We start from the raw sequence: 22,553 nt of genomic DNA on the forward strand, positions 1-22,553 counted from the left end.
TTTAGCGAATTCAATAAGTTCTCAAACTGGTTTCTTGGAGGAAACTAACTGTTTCCAAGCAAATCAGTCATGCCAGATTGTGATAAGTATTAAAAATTATATGGATAATTATGAAATTTTTCTCCCGTTAACCAATTCAAACGCTGAGTATGAAGGAATCTTTCTAGTTATAACTGGTGTTTAATGTAACATGTCAGGAGCGGATTAAGAATGTGGCGCACGATGCCATTATACATGTGGGGCCCCAGTTTTGAGTTAATAATTACATACAATTAATTGGAACAAAGTGTATTTTCATTTAAAGAGTACCGTTAATTATTGACGTTTTCTTTCGAAATTCTCGCCTCAATTCCTTTGTACTTGCCGCATATGTTGTATGCAGTATTAAACGACGGACCACGGCAGTCTCTCGTTTATAAACAGAGATGGAATAGTACGAATATTTTGTCTTTTTGAAATGGCTTATTAGTTTCAGCATCCGACGGAAATTGCCATTATTGGGTGAGTCGAGAGCCTCACCACAGCCAGAAGAAGCTAAGCTAGATTCGGCAAGATGTATTGACGGTGCTGAAAAATCGTGTTAATACCCAGCGATCTTCTCTGTAATATCTGAAAAAATCATTTTATTATTGAAAATGAAAGGGTCTTTTAGGCCTTTAGTAAGTAATCTACGGACCATTAATTTCTTTACTATCAGCTGAAATATGTGTTTTGAATTCTTTGGGAACTTTGTGGGATACATTTCTAAGATGTTGATAATTTAGGGATTTTTTCCTTGATTTTCGTGGGTAATTTAACAGAGAATATCTGGCATCACTGACGCAAATGGAATTAATTTTTAGTAGGCGCCAAATGAAATACTAGTATTTTTTAAATGCATACATATATCAAACGTACATATACATATATATATAGGTACTTATTAATGTATGAATATAGCAACGGAAAGGCAACTTCTTAGTGGAATATTCATACATATATTCGTATATTTGATAGAGCTTGTTGATGTATTCTTGATCCTATGTGTTTGTAGACCAAGCGCACCCTTCCTACATTCCATAATTATAATTCTGTCAATGTATCAATACAAAATTTTCATAAAATGAGATGTATAATGACGAGAGCGGCCAATAGTATTAGCACATTTGTTTGTAAGTCTTGGCACATAAAGAACAACACAACGGCGGTAAATGCAGAACGCTTTGCGGCGCTAAAATGTAGGCGATTTGCAATAGTATTTGTTAATATATATCTACTTGAGTAAAATTGTCACATACACGCTGTTTAGTAAGTGTCGTTTATTTTAAAAACATAGACTACAGCTTAATGGCGGATTGTAACTTTTTTTTTCTTGATTTCCTATAACTTTGTCGTTTCGAAAAGGAAAACAAATTACTTAAGAGCGGAACTTTAGCTAAAAAGATTTGTGATTTACATATGCTAGCTTTTTACACAATGTAACGCATTCAAATCAGGGACCAAAAATAACTGTTATCTCGGAGTTGCAAATTGAAAACGTTGACTGAATTCTGAAATTTAACGAAAGCGTTGTTTCATAACAGTTATTAGATGAGAAATATTTTTTCCGTTGCTGTTAAGAGTTATTTTAAAACGTTTATTTTTCACGTTGCTCGATAACAGTTATTGCCCAACGTTTATTTTTTACGTTGCTTGATAACGGTTATTGCCCGATGTTTATTTTTACGTTATCTGATAAGAGTTATTTCACTCTCTCACTTTTAATTCATCATCTTTATCTTATTCTCCACCTCCACCTCCATCTTCATCCATATCCTAATCTTACAACGTTTATCAGACGACGTAAAAAATAAACGGTGTAAAATAACTCTTATCCAGCAACTTAAAAAAATAAACGGCAATGAAAAAAATACTTCTCCTGCATAACAGTTATCAGGCAACGTAAAAAATAAGCGTTGGGTTATAATTCTTATCGACGAAATAAAAAATATTTCTCATCTAATAACTGTTATGGAGCAACGTTTTTGCTATAAATCTTATAACTGTTATGTCCCTGATTCTAATACAAATATAAAATTACTACCAATTTGCAATAGCCATCTATGCGATTCCAAAAAAACTCAAATAAAAAATGTAGTAAACATTTCTTCTTCTCTCGCATTTTCTGGGGGTTTTGGCGAACCTATAAAATATAGTTACTATGAAAAATGGTAAAATATGAAAATGGGCATTATTATCAGGAATCCCCTGAAAAGAAACCGAGTTTTCCGATCGAAAAATATTGATTTTGAAGAATTCCATACAATTTCTACGAAAACTTGTTTGACCGTTTTGAGCGACTCGTAAATATTTTTTGATTTCAAAATTAAATATATGGTTATATTTTTTCGATATAGAATAATCCTTCGGGTTGAGCGTTTGCACAACTTTTTATATTAAATATTTGTTATCAAGCATTATTTCCTCGAGATTATGAAAGTATGACTTTCAGATAAAAAAAAAAAATTATTAAAAACTTGGAACCAAACAAAAAAATTTTACAACCTTCACCTTTTTATGAATTATAGTTTTACATACATACGTACAAATTTCGTCAGGTGTATCGTCACCTGAAATGCAAAAGTCGTAACTACATATCGTCGCTGCGCCAACAAAAACAGTTATGTGATTTTTGTCATTTTTTTATTGCATATTCTATGAACACTATCTATTGCCCACATTACTGCATTTGCCGTTCTCTTATATATCTTTTGGTTTAGAACTGACTAAAAACAGCTATGTCCCCGCAGTACTAAAAATACCCTGAAAACACAGATGTACGCTTACATGCTTATAATTGTTTTTGATCGCAGGCGAATCTGATGAGTATGCTTTGATTTCGATGTTAAAATTATTATAAACCAACTAAATACATACTTGAAAAAGTGCATTGGGTGAAGTTAATACGCTGACCGAAAAAACAGTTCGCATCTCTGGCAATTTCATAGTTTTTACAAAATATGTGTGTGCTCAATACTTTGCATTATTTTTTATTACAAAAATCCAATAAAAACCCTTCTGACCATCTTTCATTACATAACAGGAGCAACGGACAGTTAGCTAATCGAGTCCTCAACTTCTATACATTGTAGAGCCAAAGAACGTAATAACGTTCGCAACGTTGTTTACGTTCTTTGATTCAGGCTGTGAGATGGGATTATCTGGAAGGTATAAAGAAACGCAGCCGTTCTTTTCCACAACCGCAACATTGCTGTTGGGATAAAAAAATCCCTGACACTCTGAAAAGTCTCAATAGCCGGGGGATTTTGTGATTCACCACAGGTACTTTTTGTTGTTTTATTTTTTCACCACGATTTTACGAACAACCGGAACAAAGCAAAAACTGTTTAAAAATACGAAAGTGTGTGCAGCAATTTTTGGATTACTCACTGAAGAATTTTGTGTTAATTGCGATAAATTAGTTATTTTTCAACGTTTGAGAATGAATAAATAGCTGAACAGCAAGGTAATTTGTACTCTACTCATGGTGTAATAGGACCAAGGAAAATATGGACAAATCATTTGTGAATCAGTTCACTTCCTATGTGGAGCAGCTACGCACTACGGAATGCAGGTGTGTTTTCCGAAATGGTTTACCTTTGTTTCCTCCTCATCTTGTTTAATAAATCTTTTCCACAGCCAAAAAGGAAAAATAGCTTACTTTCAACATATCGCCGAATGCATTATGTCGCCGGCACTAGCTGGCCACATAAACTATGCCACGCATATAAATACGGCGACAACCGTGCTGCTGCTATTTTGTGAAGATCTTGATCCCGTGGTCAGAATGAACGCCGAAGAAAATCTTAATCGCATATTTCGTGCATTAGAAAAAACGCGAGTTAGTCGTATACTAATGGACTTGTATGGAGAGATCAAAAGAAATGGCAACCAAAGGTTTAACGATTTCGTGTAAATTAAAAAAAAAATTAGAATTTAACTTGTTTTGGTGCTTTTTTCATTTCTAGGTCCTTGCGCATTTGTTTGAATCTATTTGCCTATTATGCACCGCAGATACGGGAACGTAACATTAAATGGTATGCTATTCGTTTGTTACCTTGTTTACAAACGATAGCGCAACGCAAAGAGACGCAGCTATGTGAAACCCTATGCGAATTTGTAAAGAGCTTTGGAAAGTGCTTGCAAATGGGACTGACAGATAGTGAAGCCTGTAAACTTTTTGAGGTAGGAGAAAATGCATCGAGCTATCATATAAGTAGTTAGCAATATTGAGCGATATTTATAGTAGTAGTTGTTAAAGACTAGAAATACTTTTTCTTGCCATTAGAGTACGGTTTTCGTTAGACTGCCCCTAAAATTTCATAAAACACATGCCGATATTTAGAATTTAGTTGCCTTTACACTAGTAGAACCAAAATCGATCAGTGTTTTGGCTGATCGATTTCCCAGTCGAAAGAAATCGACTCGTGTTAAGGCTGCTTGATGTTGGAAAATTTACCTGCAGTTTGGAATACCTGCATTTCATATACTATTTAACTTGCTTTTAGTCAATATTTCCGACTGACATACTTAGATTTGTAAACTGATTAAATAAGATAAATTAGAAAAATTTAAAACTTATTTGTTACATATAAAGAGTATGAAATAGTCTGGCAGTGTAAATTTTAAATTTACAATTTTTTTTCTAGTGTGCAATTTTTTTTTCGTTTTCAAAATTATAATCCTAGCTATTAGCCAGGTCAAGGTAGCTCAATAAGTATAGGTAAGCTACAATCATTTGCATAGAGCTGAAAATTGCTACGTATTTTAGAAACGCTATTGTAAATAAAAAATGCAAAAAAATGTATCCATGGTCAAAGGTTGTTGTTGTAGCCTTTCTGTTTTTGTTAGCCAAACTGTATGGTTTATTATAAAAAATCATTATTTGAGGTGCAATAATACGGAAGTTATCAAGTTATTTCACGCTGGTATTTTTACCGAAAGTAAATTTTTATATTATTTTTTAAATCAATGATTAGCTCTTAAACCTCTAATCCGATAGGAAAATGTTACTACTAAAAATTAGAGATTTAAAAGTATTTAAAAAGTAAATTTAGCTATTCAAGTTTCTTATAATTTGACTTCATTTGCGAATTCAGCGGAGAATTTTCATATGAAATGTTAGCATTTGTCCTTGTAATGTGGTATAATTATTAATAAGATGTGTGGTCTTCTCTAATTACTTCAGACCGCTTTCATCACTTCCGATGGTAATATTTGCATTTCATCCACTATTTTTTAATTAAACAGGACTACAATAAGTGGTGGAGTAGGCATGCCGGGAAAATCATGTAACAAAAGCGCCTCACAGGTAGAGTGGAAATTGTGCATTTTATGAAGAACACACATTGACTGCCAAACCTCAGAAATAGTCATTCCAAAGAACAGAAGTGTTAAACCAGTTTATGTAGATAATTGTATGATCTACACTTTTGTCTAACCTATTATAAAACTTACCGGTTGGCTGAAAAATACAAAATAGAAATTTAAGTGACCATTGACCATGTCCGGGTCTCCCGAGGCAGACGAAATTCTGTCTCGTCCACGTCTGGTGGTTGTGTGCCCAGAACGGCATTTACTGGTCGGGAGTCTACATAACCCGAGACTGCCTCTTTGTGAATTCCGTTTATGGCCTGTCGATAAGCTGTCGGGTCCAGAGGTTGTTTGATGAACCTCCACGTTGTGGTTCTCAACCAAAAACTGCTTGCTTAATAGGGAGTATGTGGGCCTCGTCGTGCAGGTAGTGTTGCGGCGACATCAAAAGGTATCCTGTCGCTGTCCTGAGTTCCGTGTTCTGGCAAGTCTGCAGCTTCATCCACTGCGTCCTACTAGTCCCCGGTGACCACACGAGCGCTGTATAGTTCAGAACCGGTCGGCCAATTGCCTTGTACGATGCCAGCAACGTTACTTTGGCTTGCCCCATATGCTGCTGGCTAGCGACTTGAGGACCTTGTTGCGGCTGTGTACTCTGTTGACAACTGCGTTAGGTACGCTACTCCCGCAGGACCCAAATTCCACAGCATCAACATGCATATTCCGTCGGGTCCAATGGCTTTGTAGGCTTTATTTATTTATTTATTTATTCATTTATTGACAGCCTTTAAAGGCCTATAACAAGTCTGAAAATTTACAATATTTGCTTACTATTTTATTTGGTACAATTTTGGGTTTATAGTTTTTATATTGATATATGCATACATTACATCACAGGATCCACAATCATACATGAAAACAATATTCTTATTTCACTACATATTTTGTTCTTACACATTTTTTTGAGAGGACTATCCTAACATTTATCCTGTACAAATATATATACATTTAAACAAGGTAATTTTATTAATTATATTAAATTAAATTATAAGTGTGACCGTGGCTGTCGGAATGGACGGGATCCCGAGCAGCCCGAATGTTGGGTACTGTTTAGGTGGGCGGCCCGAAAGGACGAGTTCCAGAGCCGCACTTCCTGTACCATTGCTGTGGACTTTATTCCAAGTCGCAACTTCACTTCAGGCTTTGTGGTCATATGTAAAGGCTATAAAGTAATTTGTGATCAGTCGGAAAGTACTAGTTTCCGAGCCAATCTATCTTTAAATATTCCTGTTATACAAGTGGTCTGAAAGGATCTAGATCTTGAGCCGTACTGTAGGGCGAATGGAAAGGACTAGTTTCCATGCCGACCCTCTCTACTGTAATTAAGTAAGTAATTTGTGATCAGTCGGAAAGTACTAGTTTCCGAGCCAATCTATCTTTAAATATTCCTGTTATACAAGTGGTCTGAAAGGATCTAGATCTTGAGCCGTACTGTAGGGCTTTCGCATCCCCGATGACTACCCTTACCTCGCCGCTGGTGAAAACAAGAGGCGCCCTAGGTTTTGGCTGTTTGTGCAGCCTTCTGGTCACTCGACGTTTGGCTTTATCCACTGGAGGATGCAAAATGAACTGTCGGCTAAATTAGATCGCGCATTGCTTGGGGTCCGACGAAGCGTGGTTACCAAAGTCTATTTCAACTCTGTCGGCACGCTTCGTCGGGTTGGACAATGACCTCGCGGTTGAACAAAGCTTACTCACACCAGATGCTCCATCCATTTCTTCCGCTTATGTACGTTCACAAGTTGCCGAATCTCCGANCGGGATCGGCCTGACGGAGGTTGTCGCTCTGATTGGCTAAGACAGCCGCTTCAGCAGGAAAATTTGGACGGGGGTCCGAGATACATCCTGCAAGGACGAAACAAGCTGCAGAAGCAGTGACAACCCTGCGAAATTTACGCCCACCTCCGTGAACGTCGGTTGGTGTGGGTAGTGCAGTGAATGCGCTTTCAGTAACATCCCCGAAGTCTTTCCAATCAGCTTTAGAAAAGTGGACATAGATCCGGTGATCCGCGAAAGCAAAGACGGCTGGTTTATCAATCGAGAGGATTATGGGCACATGGTCTGATGCTAATGTCAGCATAGGTCGCCATGATATGCTGTTTATCAGACCAGCACTGATTATTGTTAGGTCTGGCGAGCTGCAGCAGCTGCCCGTAATCCTGGTGGGTGCGTCGTCGTTCATTGTGCAGAATGTCGAATCGTCTTTTCTGCCTAGCCAGGAATGCATGCGTTATTCAGGCCACTTCAACTTTTATTTATAAAAGGTTTGGTTTTTCTTCTCATTAACCAAAAATGCATATTTTTAAAAGCACTCCAGCTGAATCTCTCCTATCTAAGCCATTACTTCACCCAGCCACTGCACGTCAACATTGAAAATCGCTTTAGATGGTTTAAAATTGCAATTGTAAATAAATTAAAGCACATATAGCACAGTAAGAAAAATACATAAATATACATATGCATATATGTACATATATTTGTGCTATTGCAGCCAGAATAAGTCGGGCGGATGTGTGCATCGCTTCGCTTCTGGTTGCTGTGCACACATAAAGGTTGAATTTTTTTCTGTTCACCTTATCAAAAAAAAGCCCCTTCTGTATAATTGCATTGGTCTCTTAGTATTCTTCTTCCTCCACCACTACTACATACCCATTTTTGGTATTTTAGTGTTTTAATATTTCATATTTTTCGTTTTAGGCTTTCATGGCAAATATGGGCGTCGAGTGTGCCGTGAAGCGACGATGCTCGGCACAAAATTGCATCAGTCTGATTGAAAACTCGCGCAATAAGAGCTTAATGGCCAATCATGGACTAAGCAAAGCGTTCGGTAAGTTTTATATACATACACTCATACAAATGTACATGCAAGCAAACTTTGCAATTTAGAGAAACACTATGAAATGAAAGTCATTTTAAAAGCACGATTCTCAGGCAATTTCAGAATTCACATAATACTAACTACTTTAAAATGTAAATTCCAATACGTTTATTATGAGTTTTTTCCTCGAAGCAATTATTGATCGTACTCCTTCAAGTCTTAACTTTTGCGCTAAAAGCAATGCAAAAGTTATCGACAACGAATTAACATCAGACACTTTAAAGCATGCCACTTTGCAAGGTGGGAAGCTATACGCATACTACTCGGGGTACGCGTTGACAACGGAAATATAAAATGCCTTTGGATTTGAGGAAAAAGTGCTCAAAAAGATACCAAGATCGATGTTCACTATGATAGGGCAATCAGTAGTGTCTTATGGGACGGTGGTTTAGCTATTTAAAAACTACTTCAGTTATAGAGAAACACTTTCCCATTAAACTGCAACGTAGAGCGTGTGCTTTTTTTTAACTTTAATTTAACTGCGACACACCATAAAAACTTGAGGTTAATGGAAAAACTGCGATATACAAAAGTTGAGTTCGATTGGAGGTGCTTCAAAGTTTGAAATGTCCATCATCTGCATCCATCATTTGTATCAAACTGATACAAATTTCGAAAACATATTAAAATATTAAGTAAAAAATAGTTAATGTTTTGATTTGTTTGTTTTTTTGCGACTAATTCTTATTATCAGAAAATGAATAAACGTTGGTCATTAGATAATAAAAAATAAAAAAACTCAACATTTCAATGAATACTAAGGTCTTTTTCCAAATGTATCAAATTGATGCACAACATACTTTGTGTTACACAACATTTCCGATGGATGCGGGTTAATTACTTCCCAATTAAACCTGGTTCCCGAGACGTATTCATTTTAAACTTTTATTTCTCTCTCTTACACAAATGACGAGTATTTATTTCTAAACAAAATGCATTTAAATAATACATAAGTATTTAAGGACTCCATATCTTTGAAAAGATTGTCATAAATTTTGTATTATCATAAAATTAAGGCAAGAAAACCATGATTCTTCTCACAGACGTACGGTTATCTTCTCAGCAACTTTCAGTAAAGTTATCAAAGCAGGGTTAATGACTTGGAAGTGTTGGATTTGGGCAAATCCCTTAAAACGCGTCAGTAATTTTGTTTTTATATCACTGGTTACTGCGCCCAAAATCTCAAGTTTCACTCTGGGATAAGCTCTTAATCTATTCATCTGTTATAAAAACGTTATAGACATAAGGAAAATGATTATAGGGCTCTGCATATAGAAATATATACTCCCAAGGTTCCTATTAGAAAATCTTAAAATGATTGCGAACGCTCCGTTTTATGTCACAAACAACCAAATACACCCTAACCGTGAACCCTACTGGTGCTTCTGAAATAAAAACTACGCCTTGGCGCACCAAAAAAAAAAAACAATAAAAATCGTGATCACCCAAATCCTCTTATTTCTACACTCTTCTCTCATACAGTAGCATTACAGTGACTTAAAATGAAGTCAATATAAGATCTCTACTAATATTGAACACCTGCGAATAAAGTATGTGTTTTGTACACTTTCGTGCCATACATGAACAAAAGCCAAAAGAGGGTTAATGTAATCAAATATATGAATTGTTTATATTTAAATTTTTAAATAAGCGTACGTCATATATTAGGTTTGTTCCACAAGCTGCATGTAGAAAAACTCGAGCAAAGTTCAAACTGTCTGCGTATTTCAAATAAACTCTAAAACTTACGTGTGGAACGCGTATGTGTAACTCGAAGTGACTTCAAGTAGCTTGTGCAACAAACCTATTGTTTTCACTTTGTTTATTATAGGCGGCATACACGGTGCGTCTGACTCGCGAGTCATTTGTATACGTGTTGACCCGCCCTCGACTACATACAGTTGAATCATTCAGAGTCATGCCGGGAGTTATCCCAGCTAGTAAAATTGCCAGAAATCTGTTAGATATCCGTCAGACTTGTCGACAAAAAAGTCAGAAATCTGTATGATTTTGGCCGATATCGGCCAGAGAAGCGAATGGAGAGGTTGACAGGAAGTCTAACCGACACGACGTGGGATCGACGATTCAGACGGATATCTAACAGATGTCCGACCAAATAATCATGGAAAATAAGAATTATCAGACGTGTATTCCCTAAATCGGACATAATTCGATCAGACATATCGGATAAGGAAATAAATAAAATTCTCCAGACATTTCGCCCAGAAATCTGTTCGAAATCTGTAAGACTTGTCTAAGTAGTCAACTTTTTATTCCGACTTGTCTAATATCAGAAATTGTCTGTCAAATGTGCTAGCTGGGATGTTGGTGTAACACATATTTTTTTTTCAAAAACACATCCTTGCCGTAGATTTTTGGTAATTTTTTTTTTTTTTGTGGAAGGTGTTGCTCATTCTCCATATACATTTTTTTAACGTACTTTGTATGGACCAAGGTACTTCAATTTTGCCCTTTTTGAAGTGAAACTTCTTTAGCGGCGGTTGGTTGGTTGGGAGTAAATTGGCAAATTCAAAGGAAATTGCGCACGGAAATGGTGCAATGGAAACGATGCAACGGAAATGGTGCAATGGAAGAGGTGCAACGGAAATGGTTGGGGCAGAAACAAGTGGTATTAATTTCATAAAAATTTGCTAAGAAAAGGTTAAAGAATAACACTTACAAAAATACCAATACAAGAATGAAAGTAAAGGTGAGTACGTACCTAGATAAAGAAAGGGATAAAGGCAAAGGTAAAAATAAAAACAAAAACAAAGATGCGTAAAGATAAAGGCAAAAATGAAGACCAAGGTTAATTTAAACACTTTACTTATATATATTAGGGCAAAGGTGAAGGGGAATATGTAGATGAAGAAAATTATAAACATAAAAGTAAAGACAAAAGAGGAGGATGAGGATACCGATAAAAGTAAAGATGAAGATAAGGGAAGAAAGATTAAAATAAAGGTAATTAAAGAGGAAAGGATATAGAGAGAGACACAGAGACTCAATCTGGGAACAATTTTGGAATTTTAGAGAATTTCGGGATTCTCTGGACTTATCGATAAAATAATCGGTATTTTTACCGGTTTTGTTATCGATATTTTTATCGATTTGTTATCGATTTTGTAACCGATATTTTTAACTATTTTGTTAGCGATACTTTTTTAACGATTTTGTTATTATATTTATCGATTTTGTTATCGATATTTATCGATATTGTTATCGATATTTATCGATTTTGTTATCGAAATTTATGGATATTTTTATCGATTTTGTTATCGATATTTTTATCGATTTTGTTATCGATATTTTTATCGATTTTGTTATCGTTATTTTTATCGATTTTGTTATCGCTATTTATCCCTTTTTTTATGGATAATTTTATCGATATTTCTAACGGGTTTCTAATAAATTTTGCTACCAATATTATTATCGATTTTGCTATCGAAATTTTATCGAATTTTTCATCGATTTTTGTATCGACATTTTTATCGGTTTTGTTATCGATATTTTGTTGGATGTTAGTATCGATTTTTTTATCGATAGAGTATAAAGATAAAAGTGAAGATAATGGAAAAACAGAATAACATGACTGTTTATAAAACGAACAGGGGTAGAGGTAGGGATCTAGATAAGAAAAATGCAAAAAATATAACCTTAAGCAAAAGCAGATGTGTGTATGTATGTAAATTGGTTATGAGACAAAATAGATATGTACATAGTATGTAACGTAAGTTTCACTTCTCCAGTGTGGCCCAGGCGCACTTTTTTATATTAAAATTTAATGAGTTACAAAATTGCGTACTTTAAAATTTTGATCAATATTTGTTAAAATTCGATTTCCGAATTTTTTAGATAGTAAGTTATGTTTTCATAAAAAAGAATATATTTTTTTTTAAAGAAAAGTAGCCAAAACCTGATAAATGCCTTTTCGCTATTTACATTCTCGCCATCGTACATTTATGTATGTATATTGTATGCATACATTTTTTCGATCATTTTTCAAGTTTTTCTTTTAGTTTTGTTTTAAATAAAACTGTATTAAAAGATGCTAAGTCTTTTTATTCTAAAAACAATATTCTAGGTTCCGATTGGATGCTTTAGAAATGTCGCGGTTTTTGGCCACAGAAATCTGGTCACCGTACTAATTGCCCTAGTGTGTCGCTTTGTGGAATACAACCACTTTAGCCGAACCTGTACTCTGTAGAACCACAAAGGACATTCTCCTAATTGTCAAAGTATGCCGCTTTTTTCTGGGACAACCACTCTAACCTAACCTGTACTCTGTATAGAGTAATTGCCTTATTCATAAAAAATAAAGTAGTTTTATAAAAGGTTCATAAATTGAAAAATATATGTAAACGTCAATGTATAGAGCCTTTTAAACCTGCCTTATTTTTTATTACTTTGTAAACCTCGTAAATTCTATATATTTTTAGTTACCTTTGGGAAGCCGCTAAAAGATATTATTTTGCGAAATATAATTTATTACCCTCTTTTTGAAATTAGCGGCTATAACTTTAATTATGCGAATTAATTGTATGTACATATGTATGCACAGTTTAGAATGAAAGCAAAGTTTCAAAAGCACAGCTTTAATTTGTGATTTAATTTTTGTGCTTTAACTAAAATATTCCTTTTGAACAAAAAAGTAATTTTTTAATGCTTTTCAGTAACAAATATGTTTACTATGTATCTATTTGTAGTACATATACTAAATGACATGGGTATGTTTGGGCTTTAAATGTAATCCATTACACAAGGAAAATATTTGCTAAGTGTTTTTATTTCATGGAAATTTTTTCATACATACATATTTATGTACATCAAAATAACATTTAACACATTAAAAAAAAATAAGCTAAAATAAAATTGTAACTTCCTTTGCTTATTGCGATGCTATTGTGAAAATCAAATGCATAATAAACTGGTGAAAAAATAAAAAGCCACTAAAATGGGAATCCAAATCCTTAATGCCATATACATATAGTGTATTCTATTTATATGAAAAAGAGTGTGCATACATCTACGCGAATCAACCAATAAATACATGTTCACTTTTAACAAATGAAAAAATTAAATATAATATTTACCGTAATAACTAAAATTAAAAATATATGAAAACAATTGAAAGAAAACAAAATAAAATGATATATATATCGCTCATTTACTTCAGTAATGTCATAACTCAAAAAACCAATATCTTGAGAAAAACAGCTTTAAAATTTCTACTGAACTTACTACTGAACAACAGCACACAACGAAAAATGTCGTTATTTCCCATAAAAGCATCACTAACCTGTCGAGAGTTTTTGAGTTATGACAATATTCTCGATAAATGTGAGACATGTGCCACTGTTCGGTTTTGTGACAAATGGCAAAACTGCGCATCTGCCGGATTCGTAACAACTAAGCCTATGTCGCTTTTGCCACAGAAAAATCGGTTATATATAAACCTAATCCGCTATATAACTCAAAAACATGAAATTTTGAGTTGTGCCGTTATTGCAGAGCACCATCGATATATAAATTTATTTTCTTGGCGTTCGTTGTGGCATTACTTTTGCGTCTTGCGCTTTGTGACGCAAAGCCACAAAGTTTTATCTGGCATCAGCTTAAGGGGTGCCGATCCAGAGAACCAAACTGCTATCCCGCCCGACTTATCAGAGTGAGTATGAGTCAAAAGTTTCTGGAAACACTACCCTCGAGACTCCTGTGGCAACTTTGCCTTTACATGCACAACGACGTTGAATACCGGTTCATTACGCCTCGAAATGACTCGAACGACGCGTGTTCGTTGAATGTCTAGGGTTAGCTATTAAGTCGGAAGATACCGAACTGAAAATCATCATACCACCCCCTACCGGTTTTTTAGTTGGATTTCGTCCGAAATTAAGTGCGCGACTCCAACTAGAGCGACGACCAGCAGCTTAAGAATTCTTATGCAAATTGTGAAGAAACTAGGTCCTGCGGGAATCTATAGAAGCTCAGTCGCATTGTTGGTGTTACTTACCACTGTGATCATTACAGAGATCTGAGGAATAGATTCGATCATTCCCCTTCCCAAGCCAGGGAGGAAGACGAATCACACCACCCTTCTTTTTCAAGTCTGACTAAGTACGGCACCAAAACATCTAAGAGAGAATCTGAACCAACTTCGAACTTGTGATAAATAGGAAGGCCCTAGCCAAAGTTCATTTCGAACGCAATTGACACGGCATGAATTGACATGAATTTAAATCTCCCATTGAATTCCGGAACGCCAAGTCCAATTTGCATCGCCGCCAGCCAGAGTCATCTTAGTGAGTTATGCAGACGATAGCACAATTATGGCGACGGCCCCAAACAATGACTGATTACAGCATGCAAAACCAAAAAAATTCAAAACACAAACAAATGTGATTTTTTAAACATGTGGCAACACTAAAATATATTTCGGAAATAAAACCTTTTCAAACCCACTTCGATTGATACCCATATTTTAATAATTCATCTAACATGTAAAAAGATTTGAGTTAAACTTTCTAAAACAGGTGGCAATCCGCCTCAAAATATTTTTAAACTAAAAACTTCTTAAACCTCTCGTCTCAACACCCATACTCTGATACATATTTCAATTACTGTAGATTGCGTACATCGACTTAGACCGTTTTCATGGGCTCAGGTTCATCGTTTAAAAAATATAAACTTATTTATCGACCCTCGTTTATATTTATGCCTAGTATATTGAATACAAATCTCCAATTACTATATTAAAAATTCACATAGATATGTATAAATATTTAGTTTTGTATGTTTGCTAACCAGATCTAGAAAAAATTTGTATTTGGTAAAAAAGCATTAAATATTTCAATTAAACAAAAAATTATGGCCAATGAAAATACCAAAAAAACGCTGGCGTACATGAAAATCTCTTTGGCATTGCAACCACAAAGTGAACATGAAAATCGCGCTTAATTTCCATTAATAATGCAAATAGGGATTTAGGTAGTGAATCGCATTGCAATCATCCTTCTGATATTTGATATGCTGCTACTACAACAACCATACCAAATGGTCGAATGCTATTATGAAAACAGTAAATACATACATATATCAGCTGCATATGTACACTAGGCGACAAATGAAAGTGTACACCTTGTTCGAAAAAAAATTATATTCCAGCGACGCGGACTTTTATAACTTTTATAACAAAAGTCGTTAGAAAAAAATTATTTTTGGACTTTTATTTTATTTGAAATAAACTAATTGGCCAAACCGGACTTAACAATTAAACTTGGGCAAATTCTTTAAAAAAAAAAAAAAACAAATTTGGTATCAAATGAAAGAGGACTAAAATCGCTTTCAAACTAAAATGTCTAAATGAAAAATGTTTTAATTAAAAATGTTATTTAATTACCATAGAACAAACCTCGGGTCAGGTATATGAAATCATTTTATATTAAATTATAAAAAAATTATACAATGTAACCTTCGTTTAGATATTTGTTTAAAATCCTTTTCAATCCTCTTTCATTTGACACCAAATTTATTCAATGTGGACAAGCGGTTTGTTTATTATTAAGAAATAACTTTTATTCCGACCTTAAAAAATAAACTTAAACTGTTATTGCTGGACCAAAAAAATAAAAAAGTCAGATTTTTCAGTTAATACTGGACTTTTTTCTAAAAAGATCGAAATCCAGGATTCTTTTCCAGGAGATCGTGGGATCAAAGGAACATTGATAACTTTCTTCTACGACAATATCTTGCCCCGCACTTTTACAGCATCGAATATTTTATTTTCATGAATAATTTTTTGCGAATTCGAGGTCTGTTAGCCTCTATCACGTCAGGTTCTTGAATAAACCTGAACAAAAAATCTCAAAAATCAACGGGATTTTTAAGCCCTTTGAAACCTGCACTTCATTCGACTAAAATTAAATGGACTAAAATTGAATTGGTGAAGTTTTTTTTTCAATTTTTGTTCACTTTCATTTGTCGCCTAGTGTATTGTTCCTGTGTATGTGTATGCCTTAAACAAATGCAGGTGATGGCGCCATTACAAAGGTCTATGGAAAATTGGTATTAAAAAATCAATAGTATCGCATTTGAAATGTACAACAAACCATTGCAATTTAGCATGAAAAATTTATAACAGTATACATATGTACATATTAGGGTTTTCGATTATTCGCCTTATTTCTAAAATCGATTTTCGAAATATTCTAAAAAGAGCAATTTGATAAAAACTCAGTTCTCAATTTTTAAGATGAGAAAAAAACCGAATAACTCGGTTTTATTCTGGGTACCTACTTATTTCTCATAAAGTGATAATACTTGGCTACTGTTAGTCAGAAATCGTGACGAATTAAAGAAAACTGTTCATCAACAGTTTTAGCTTTTGTTAAAAAAAAAAAAAAAACAACAACAAATCAAAATAGTAGCTAGGCTAATAGATTCCAGGATCCCTGAAACCGAAGTCGGTAACAGCGTAGTACAATTTCAAACACGGAAAGGTTGCCCGATCATCAAGGAACATGGACAAGATAGGCTCCCAGCTTCCACTCGTGCTGTTCCTCTGAGATGATATGCACAGAGTAGTGGTCTTAAAATTAAACTTCTAGGTCAATAAATACAGCAAGGCGACCTGGAGTACCTGCAGTATTTTGGTGGGATACGTGTAGACGAGAACTCTGCTCAGTGCTACACAGACAGCCCCAAGACCCTTAAGGCTATTAGAGCAGGCGTTAAGTCCCCAGACTGAAGTTGTCAGTACCCTTGGTAATCTTCTCAAGTTAATGCCATCAGTCTATGCTCGGAAATTAACCTTTCTAGAAACTATCTAAGGGAAAGCATCCTTATACTAAGTGGTAGTGAGGGGGCACTTATGGCTCCCTCATCCTCCGAAGTCAAATCCTCTTTGGTACTGGAGTGTATCGAGAACCTTAATGCCTTGCAGTGCGTCCAGGACGATAAAGCAGGCGCTCAGGAAGGAAAATAGTAAATTGAGAGTGCTGCGGCACTTCGTCAATCCCATATAAAGTGATAGGGGGTACTTAGAAATCCACCCAAGGGGAGGCTAAACATTTTTCTACTGTTTGATATTCATGAAAATGAAAAAAAAAATAAATTGTGTAAAAAGGGGGAAATGATAAAAAAAATTTAGCTAAAATAGCTAAGACGTTTGAAAAAAACGCTGAAAAGTAGCTAAGAGCTAAACGCAAATTTTTATAGCTAAACGTCAAAAATAATAGCTAAATCTAGCTATTGTCTCAAACCCGTTATAAGAAAATGATTGTTTCAAACCCGTAATAACAAAATGAGAGATTGGTATTACAAGTTGTAATTTATAAATTAAATTTTATCCTCAATATTAATTTTCTAATCAAAATCGTTTGTATGCATATTGAATACCCCAAAATCTAAAGCCATTCCACCGACATCGGGGAATTCTCCTGCGGTTGGCATCACTGATCAACTCTCACCTGTACTTCTAATAGGTTTTGAAATAATCTTCTGAATGGAAATAAGTCTAATAGCCACTTTCTCGAATGCAATTTAAGTGAAAAATGATTTTTTCTCTTCTCTACTAATTAGAAAAATTAATTAATTAGAAAAAGTAATTTTTCACTTAAATTGCTTCCGTGAATCTGATTTACGAAATAAAATATCTTTGCAGAGAATTTTGATTTGATTATGATTAACATAGTTTATACGATGGCAAAAATTCGGTTTATTCGATTAATCGATATTAAAAAAATATGCGAAAAATCTATGGAAACCGCTTTGACACAATCGGATCAATCACCCTAGTAAATATATATACTATATTATCTGTATCTACATATATATATATTTTTATACATACACATTTAAAACGACGAACAACACAGCTAACAGACAATCCCAACAACAATAAAAAATCTCTACAATACAATCCTGCCACCTGCTATCGAAATTCAGCTGTCGAGTTTGGGCCAGCTTCAGGCATCCATCGGTTACTGCGACTGAATGCAAACGAATTTCCGGCATAAATAATTAATTATTTATTGTTGATGTGTGTTAGATGAGTAGGGTTACATAATTGTTGAAAACTACTGGCATAAATTACTACTCGCTAATGGTGTTTAGTTAGATATTACATTAAATACATGACTAAATACGAACAGCTGAGGGGTCTAAGAATTTCTGAAACAGATAGGGATTTTGTTATTTGAAGAAAGAGCAAAACTTTAATGCAATCGGTACTGGTTAAAGAACACAAAAAGGCGCCATAATTATTCTAAAGCGATGCTAATTAAAAATCTTGGCATGTCTCGGGTCATCTAGTTTATAAAAAATAAATCAAATTGGTTTTTTTTTTTTTAAGTTGGCAACTCGAAATGAAAATAAATATTTCCCTTAAGTTATTTAATTTGTTCGTAAAACGGGTATTTCAATGTAAATGGCAGCAGATGTAATAGACATAGTCGCCGCCAAATGGCGCAGTAAACACGGGTGAAAGGTATGTACATAGATGCAAAACAGTGCTGCCAGAAGTGGCAATGCAATATACAAAATAAATACTTTATATGAATAAATACTTTATATGGTAGCAGTAGTACAAAAACAAAAACGTGTGTGAATTTTGCAAGCACATTTTTTTTGTTATCCGGGTCCACATTTTGGACGATATCACCGTAACCGGTTAAAATAACAAAATAAACTACTCTATGACAAGCTGCTCGTAAGCACTTTTCGTTTGATACCCATNTGTTATCCGGGTCCACATTTTGGACGATATCACCGTAACCGGTTAAAATAACAAAAGAAACTACTCTATGACAAGCTGCTCGTAAGCACTTTTCGTTTGATACCCATATTGTACAAAATACGTTGCTGGTTAACCGGCTCCACATTTCCAATTACGCTCCCATTTTCCAGTTGAAAAAAAAATTTTAAAATTAAAATTTTAATTTAATTAAAAATTAAAATTTTTTGAGTTTATCCGGCACATATAAACAGTCAAAGCTTTTCTCTTTGTATGTACGGATACTATACACTGCGTTGCATAATTATAAAACCGCCGCATGTTAACAANCTAAAAATTAAAATTTTTTGAGTTTATCCGGCACATATAAACAGTCAAAGCTTTTCTCTTTGTATGTATGGATACTATACACTGCGTTGCATAATTATAAAACCGCCGCATGTTAACAAGCTTTGACTATGTATTTTTGTACTTTTTAGTTTCAATTATTATTCAATTATTTTCTTGTAAAAATATAGTTCATTCTATAACAAACACCACGCGTATCCACATTTCAAACTTTGTGCAAAAATTATAAAAATTCAGCAAATTTTCACCAAAATTTTACTCCGTTTTTTGAGAATTTTTAGAAGTTTTGCGTATGCAGTTTTTTATATGGAAGAAAATGAACAACAATGTCAACAAAAAAATGCCAAAAATCAACGGTATTTTTTATTACTTTACCCTTTACCCTTGATTGATTTAACCGCACTTCCAGCAAAAATAAAAATAGTTGGTGCATCACCAGCAAGTTGAAATATGTATATGTATTTTCGATCTGCACTTTTCAGTTGCAGATCCAATTCACAAATTTATTTCTGAAACCAACTGAAACTAGGTGTTCTCTCAAATACTTCCTTTTGATTTCGGTAATCAAACGCATCGCGCATATAGGCTACTGCCAACAGTGTTGCCAGAAAAAATTTCGTTTGAGCTTAAACGGACGAAAAAAGAGCTAAATAATACTAAAAGTAGCTAAAATGAAGGGCTACATTTTTTTCTTAAGTTGAACATTTATTGACGTAAAGTTTGTTTTTACATTTTCCGCAATTTTAATAAACACAGCGAATTTATAAATTTAAGTGCAGAAAGAAAACTTTTAAAACGAAAATAAGGTGCATATATTTCGAATTCATTGCTACGGTACTTAAAAATACTTTACAAACTGTTAACATCTGCAGTTTCAGATATTTGAATTGATCATAAAAACTCGGGTTACGAATAATTTTTTCGTAAAACTTTTCTGAAAAGTTGTATTTCCTTCTCTTCTTAAGGTCAAATAAGTAAGGTAAAAACAAAATCCGAGCGTTCACAAAAAGGATTTTCTTCAAATTAATTTTGAATTCTTTGACCTAGATCCAAGAGTTGATGGTGGAGTCTGTATTCATCCGGGTTTTTTCACTGCATTTCGAAATTTGTAGTTCCATCAACGCCTAAGTTTTGGCTTTCCTTTTCTACCGTGGCAGCCTGAGAGAGAAAACACCGTCTGAGCTTATCGCAGCTCGAATTACTGTCCGGTATAGTTTGTGTGCTACCGCGCACTTTCTAGAAACTCATCGACTGACTTGTCCATTTGTATTAGGAATGTAACTTTTCTAAATATTAATCGAAATAGAATAACATGAAGGTATCGAAAATAGCCTCAGTCCACACTTGTACAATGAAATTGCAGAATTTTAATTTTAATATATGTATTAGGTACCAAATACAACTAAAACGTTCTTGAGCTAAAAAGTGCTTGATAATGTTGAAAGATCTAGCAGGTAAAGCCCAAATTTTGAAGCTAAATAAAAAATACAGAGCTAAGTCTAGCTCCAAAAGCACCAAAATGGCAACACTAACTGCCAATATAGAAGTATTATATGTATATGTACATATGTATGTACAGTGGCGGTCAAAAATGGATTAATGGTGTTTCGTTTTTAATATTTACAATGTTTTTCAAGCTAGCATTTTTTTGATATTTTTTTATAAAAATATGGTTCATGCTTTATCAATGTCAAATCAATGCGATTTTATAGCCGCTCAAAACTTGCACTAATTTTACTAAAATTTATTATCCTGTTAACTGCATACCCAAAAAATTAAATAAAACATCTGGTTAAAAAGCTCGAAATTTAGATGAAAATTTGTGCATTTTTTCTAAATTCTGTATAAAGTTTGAAACAAAATTTTAGCTTGAAAAACATTGTAAATATTAAATACGAAACATTATTCATCCGCTTTTGACCGCCACTTAATATGGGTGACACCAGTAAAAATGCCAGGGCTGTTATCTGCCGCTTATTAATCGCAAAAGGTTGAGGTTTAAGAGAAAGTAATAAATAACTGTCTATAATTTCTTTAATTGCGTTGATAAAAAAATGAAAAAATGAAGACAGCGTAAAGTCTGCCGTGTCTACTCCTTCTGCGGTGTCTACTAGTTATTTCTAATTTGCCTATTATTTCGAAGATATTCACCTCAGAAACGAAAGGATTTGCACGTTTTCCAAATTATCTCCAACACAAAGCAAAAAATGCTTAATCCAATAAATACGCTCATTACTCCCAGTACAATGCGCAAGTCTTCCAATTTCATTGCCTCAAAATCCGGTTTTTTATTCAAATCTTCTAAGTGAATCACATCCATTTCCAACAACTCCAAAAAGCTGCTCTGCCGACGCCAATATTCGATTAACCCAGCTTCTTGAAGTCTCAATTGAAAGTCATTTAAACGCTTCTGATGCACAGAATTCTCCGGTAGAGGCACAAAACTCGGAGAATTTTTAAATAAACACATATCCGTCACACGAAAGAGCGGTCCTGAAAAGTATTTCTGTTGCTCGTCGTAGATGTGCCTCATATCGTAGACGAAAAATGAATAACGAGTGTCAAAGCTGCTTCGCAGCAGTTGGATTTCCGTGAGATTACTGAACATGGTTACGCTTTGAATGTATTTGCGGTATTCTGGCTTCCTTTTAAAAGCGTTTATCTCTAAAAAATAAACTGCTACTTTGATGCCCCGACTTAGTATATCATCAATGGTTTTAACTGGCGTGTCAATGGGCGCATTTACACTGTAACTCTGCAAAAAAGCGTTGTAGGCTGTACCAACAAGGATACCCGTACACCAGATGAATACACAGATGCTTTTGTGTAAGACCGAAATGTTGCGGTTGATCCCAAAGGACGATCCCAATAGACCTTGAAGCACTGAAAAGCTGAAGAAATATTCGAAAATATGTTGTTGTGGTGGTTGCTGCTGGCTTCGACTGCGTGACGCGAAACGCCAAATTAACGAAGTCAATACCACACTAATGCAGAACAATAATACAAACGATCCATGCATTATCTTATAATAGAAGGTGGCCTTCGGCAATGGTGCTTCCAGCGGCACCATTAAACAGGAATCCATGTATGAGAACGGTACAATACAAGGGTAATTGATTGCATCAACTGATACAACAAAGTATCCAATGTCAATTTTATTGCTCTCGATTAAATTAAACATTTCTAAAAGAACAGCACGACTGA

At 34.5% G+C, this 22,553-nt stretch overlaps 1 protein-coding gene across 1 annotated transcript in view; it reads left to right on the forward strand.

Annotated features, from left to right (window-relative positions):
• Positions 1-3,350: 3,350 nt before the first annotated feature.
• The window catches only part of LOC108372618 (homeobox protein cut-like), a 29,647-nt gene continuing 10,444 nt past the window's right edge, over positions 3,351-22,553 (forward strand). The window contains exons 1-4 of the mRNA XM_017628348.1: positions 3,351-3,592; positions 3,658-3,915; positions 3,987-4,203; positions 8,089-8,218. Coding sequence (XP_017483837.1) covers positions 3,528-3,592; positions 3,658-3,915; positions 3,987-4,203; positions 8,089-8,218 — 670 coding nt within the window. The 5' untranslated portion in view covers positions 3,351-3,527. The remainder of the gene's footprint in view (positions 3,593-3,657; positions 3,916-3,986; positions 4,204-8,088; positions 8,219-22,553) is intronic.

Source organism: Rhagoletis zephyria, unplaced genomic scaffold (assembly GCF_001687245.7).
Source record: "Rhagoletis zephyria isolate East Lansing unplaced genomic scaffold, Rhagoletis_zephyria_1.1 Rzeph_scaffold_05923, whole genome shotgun sequence".
In the NCBI taxonomy this organism is placed as follows: domain Eukaryota; kingdom Metazoa; phylum Arthropoda; class Insecta; order Diptera; family Tephritidae; genus Rhagoletis; species Rhagoletis zephyria.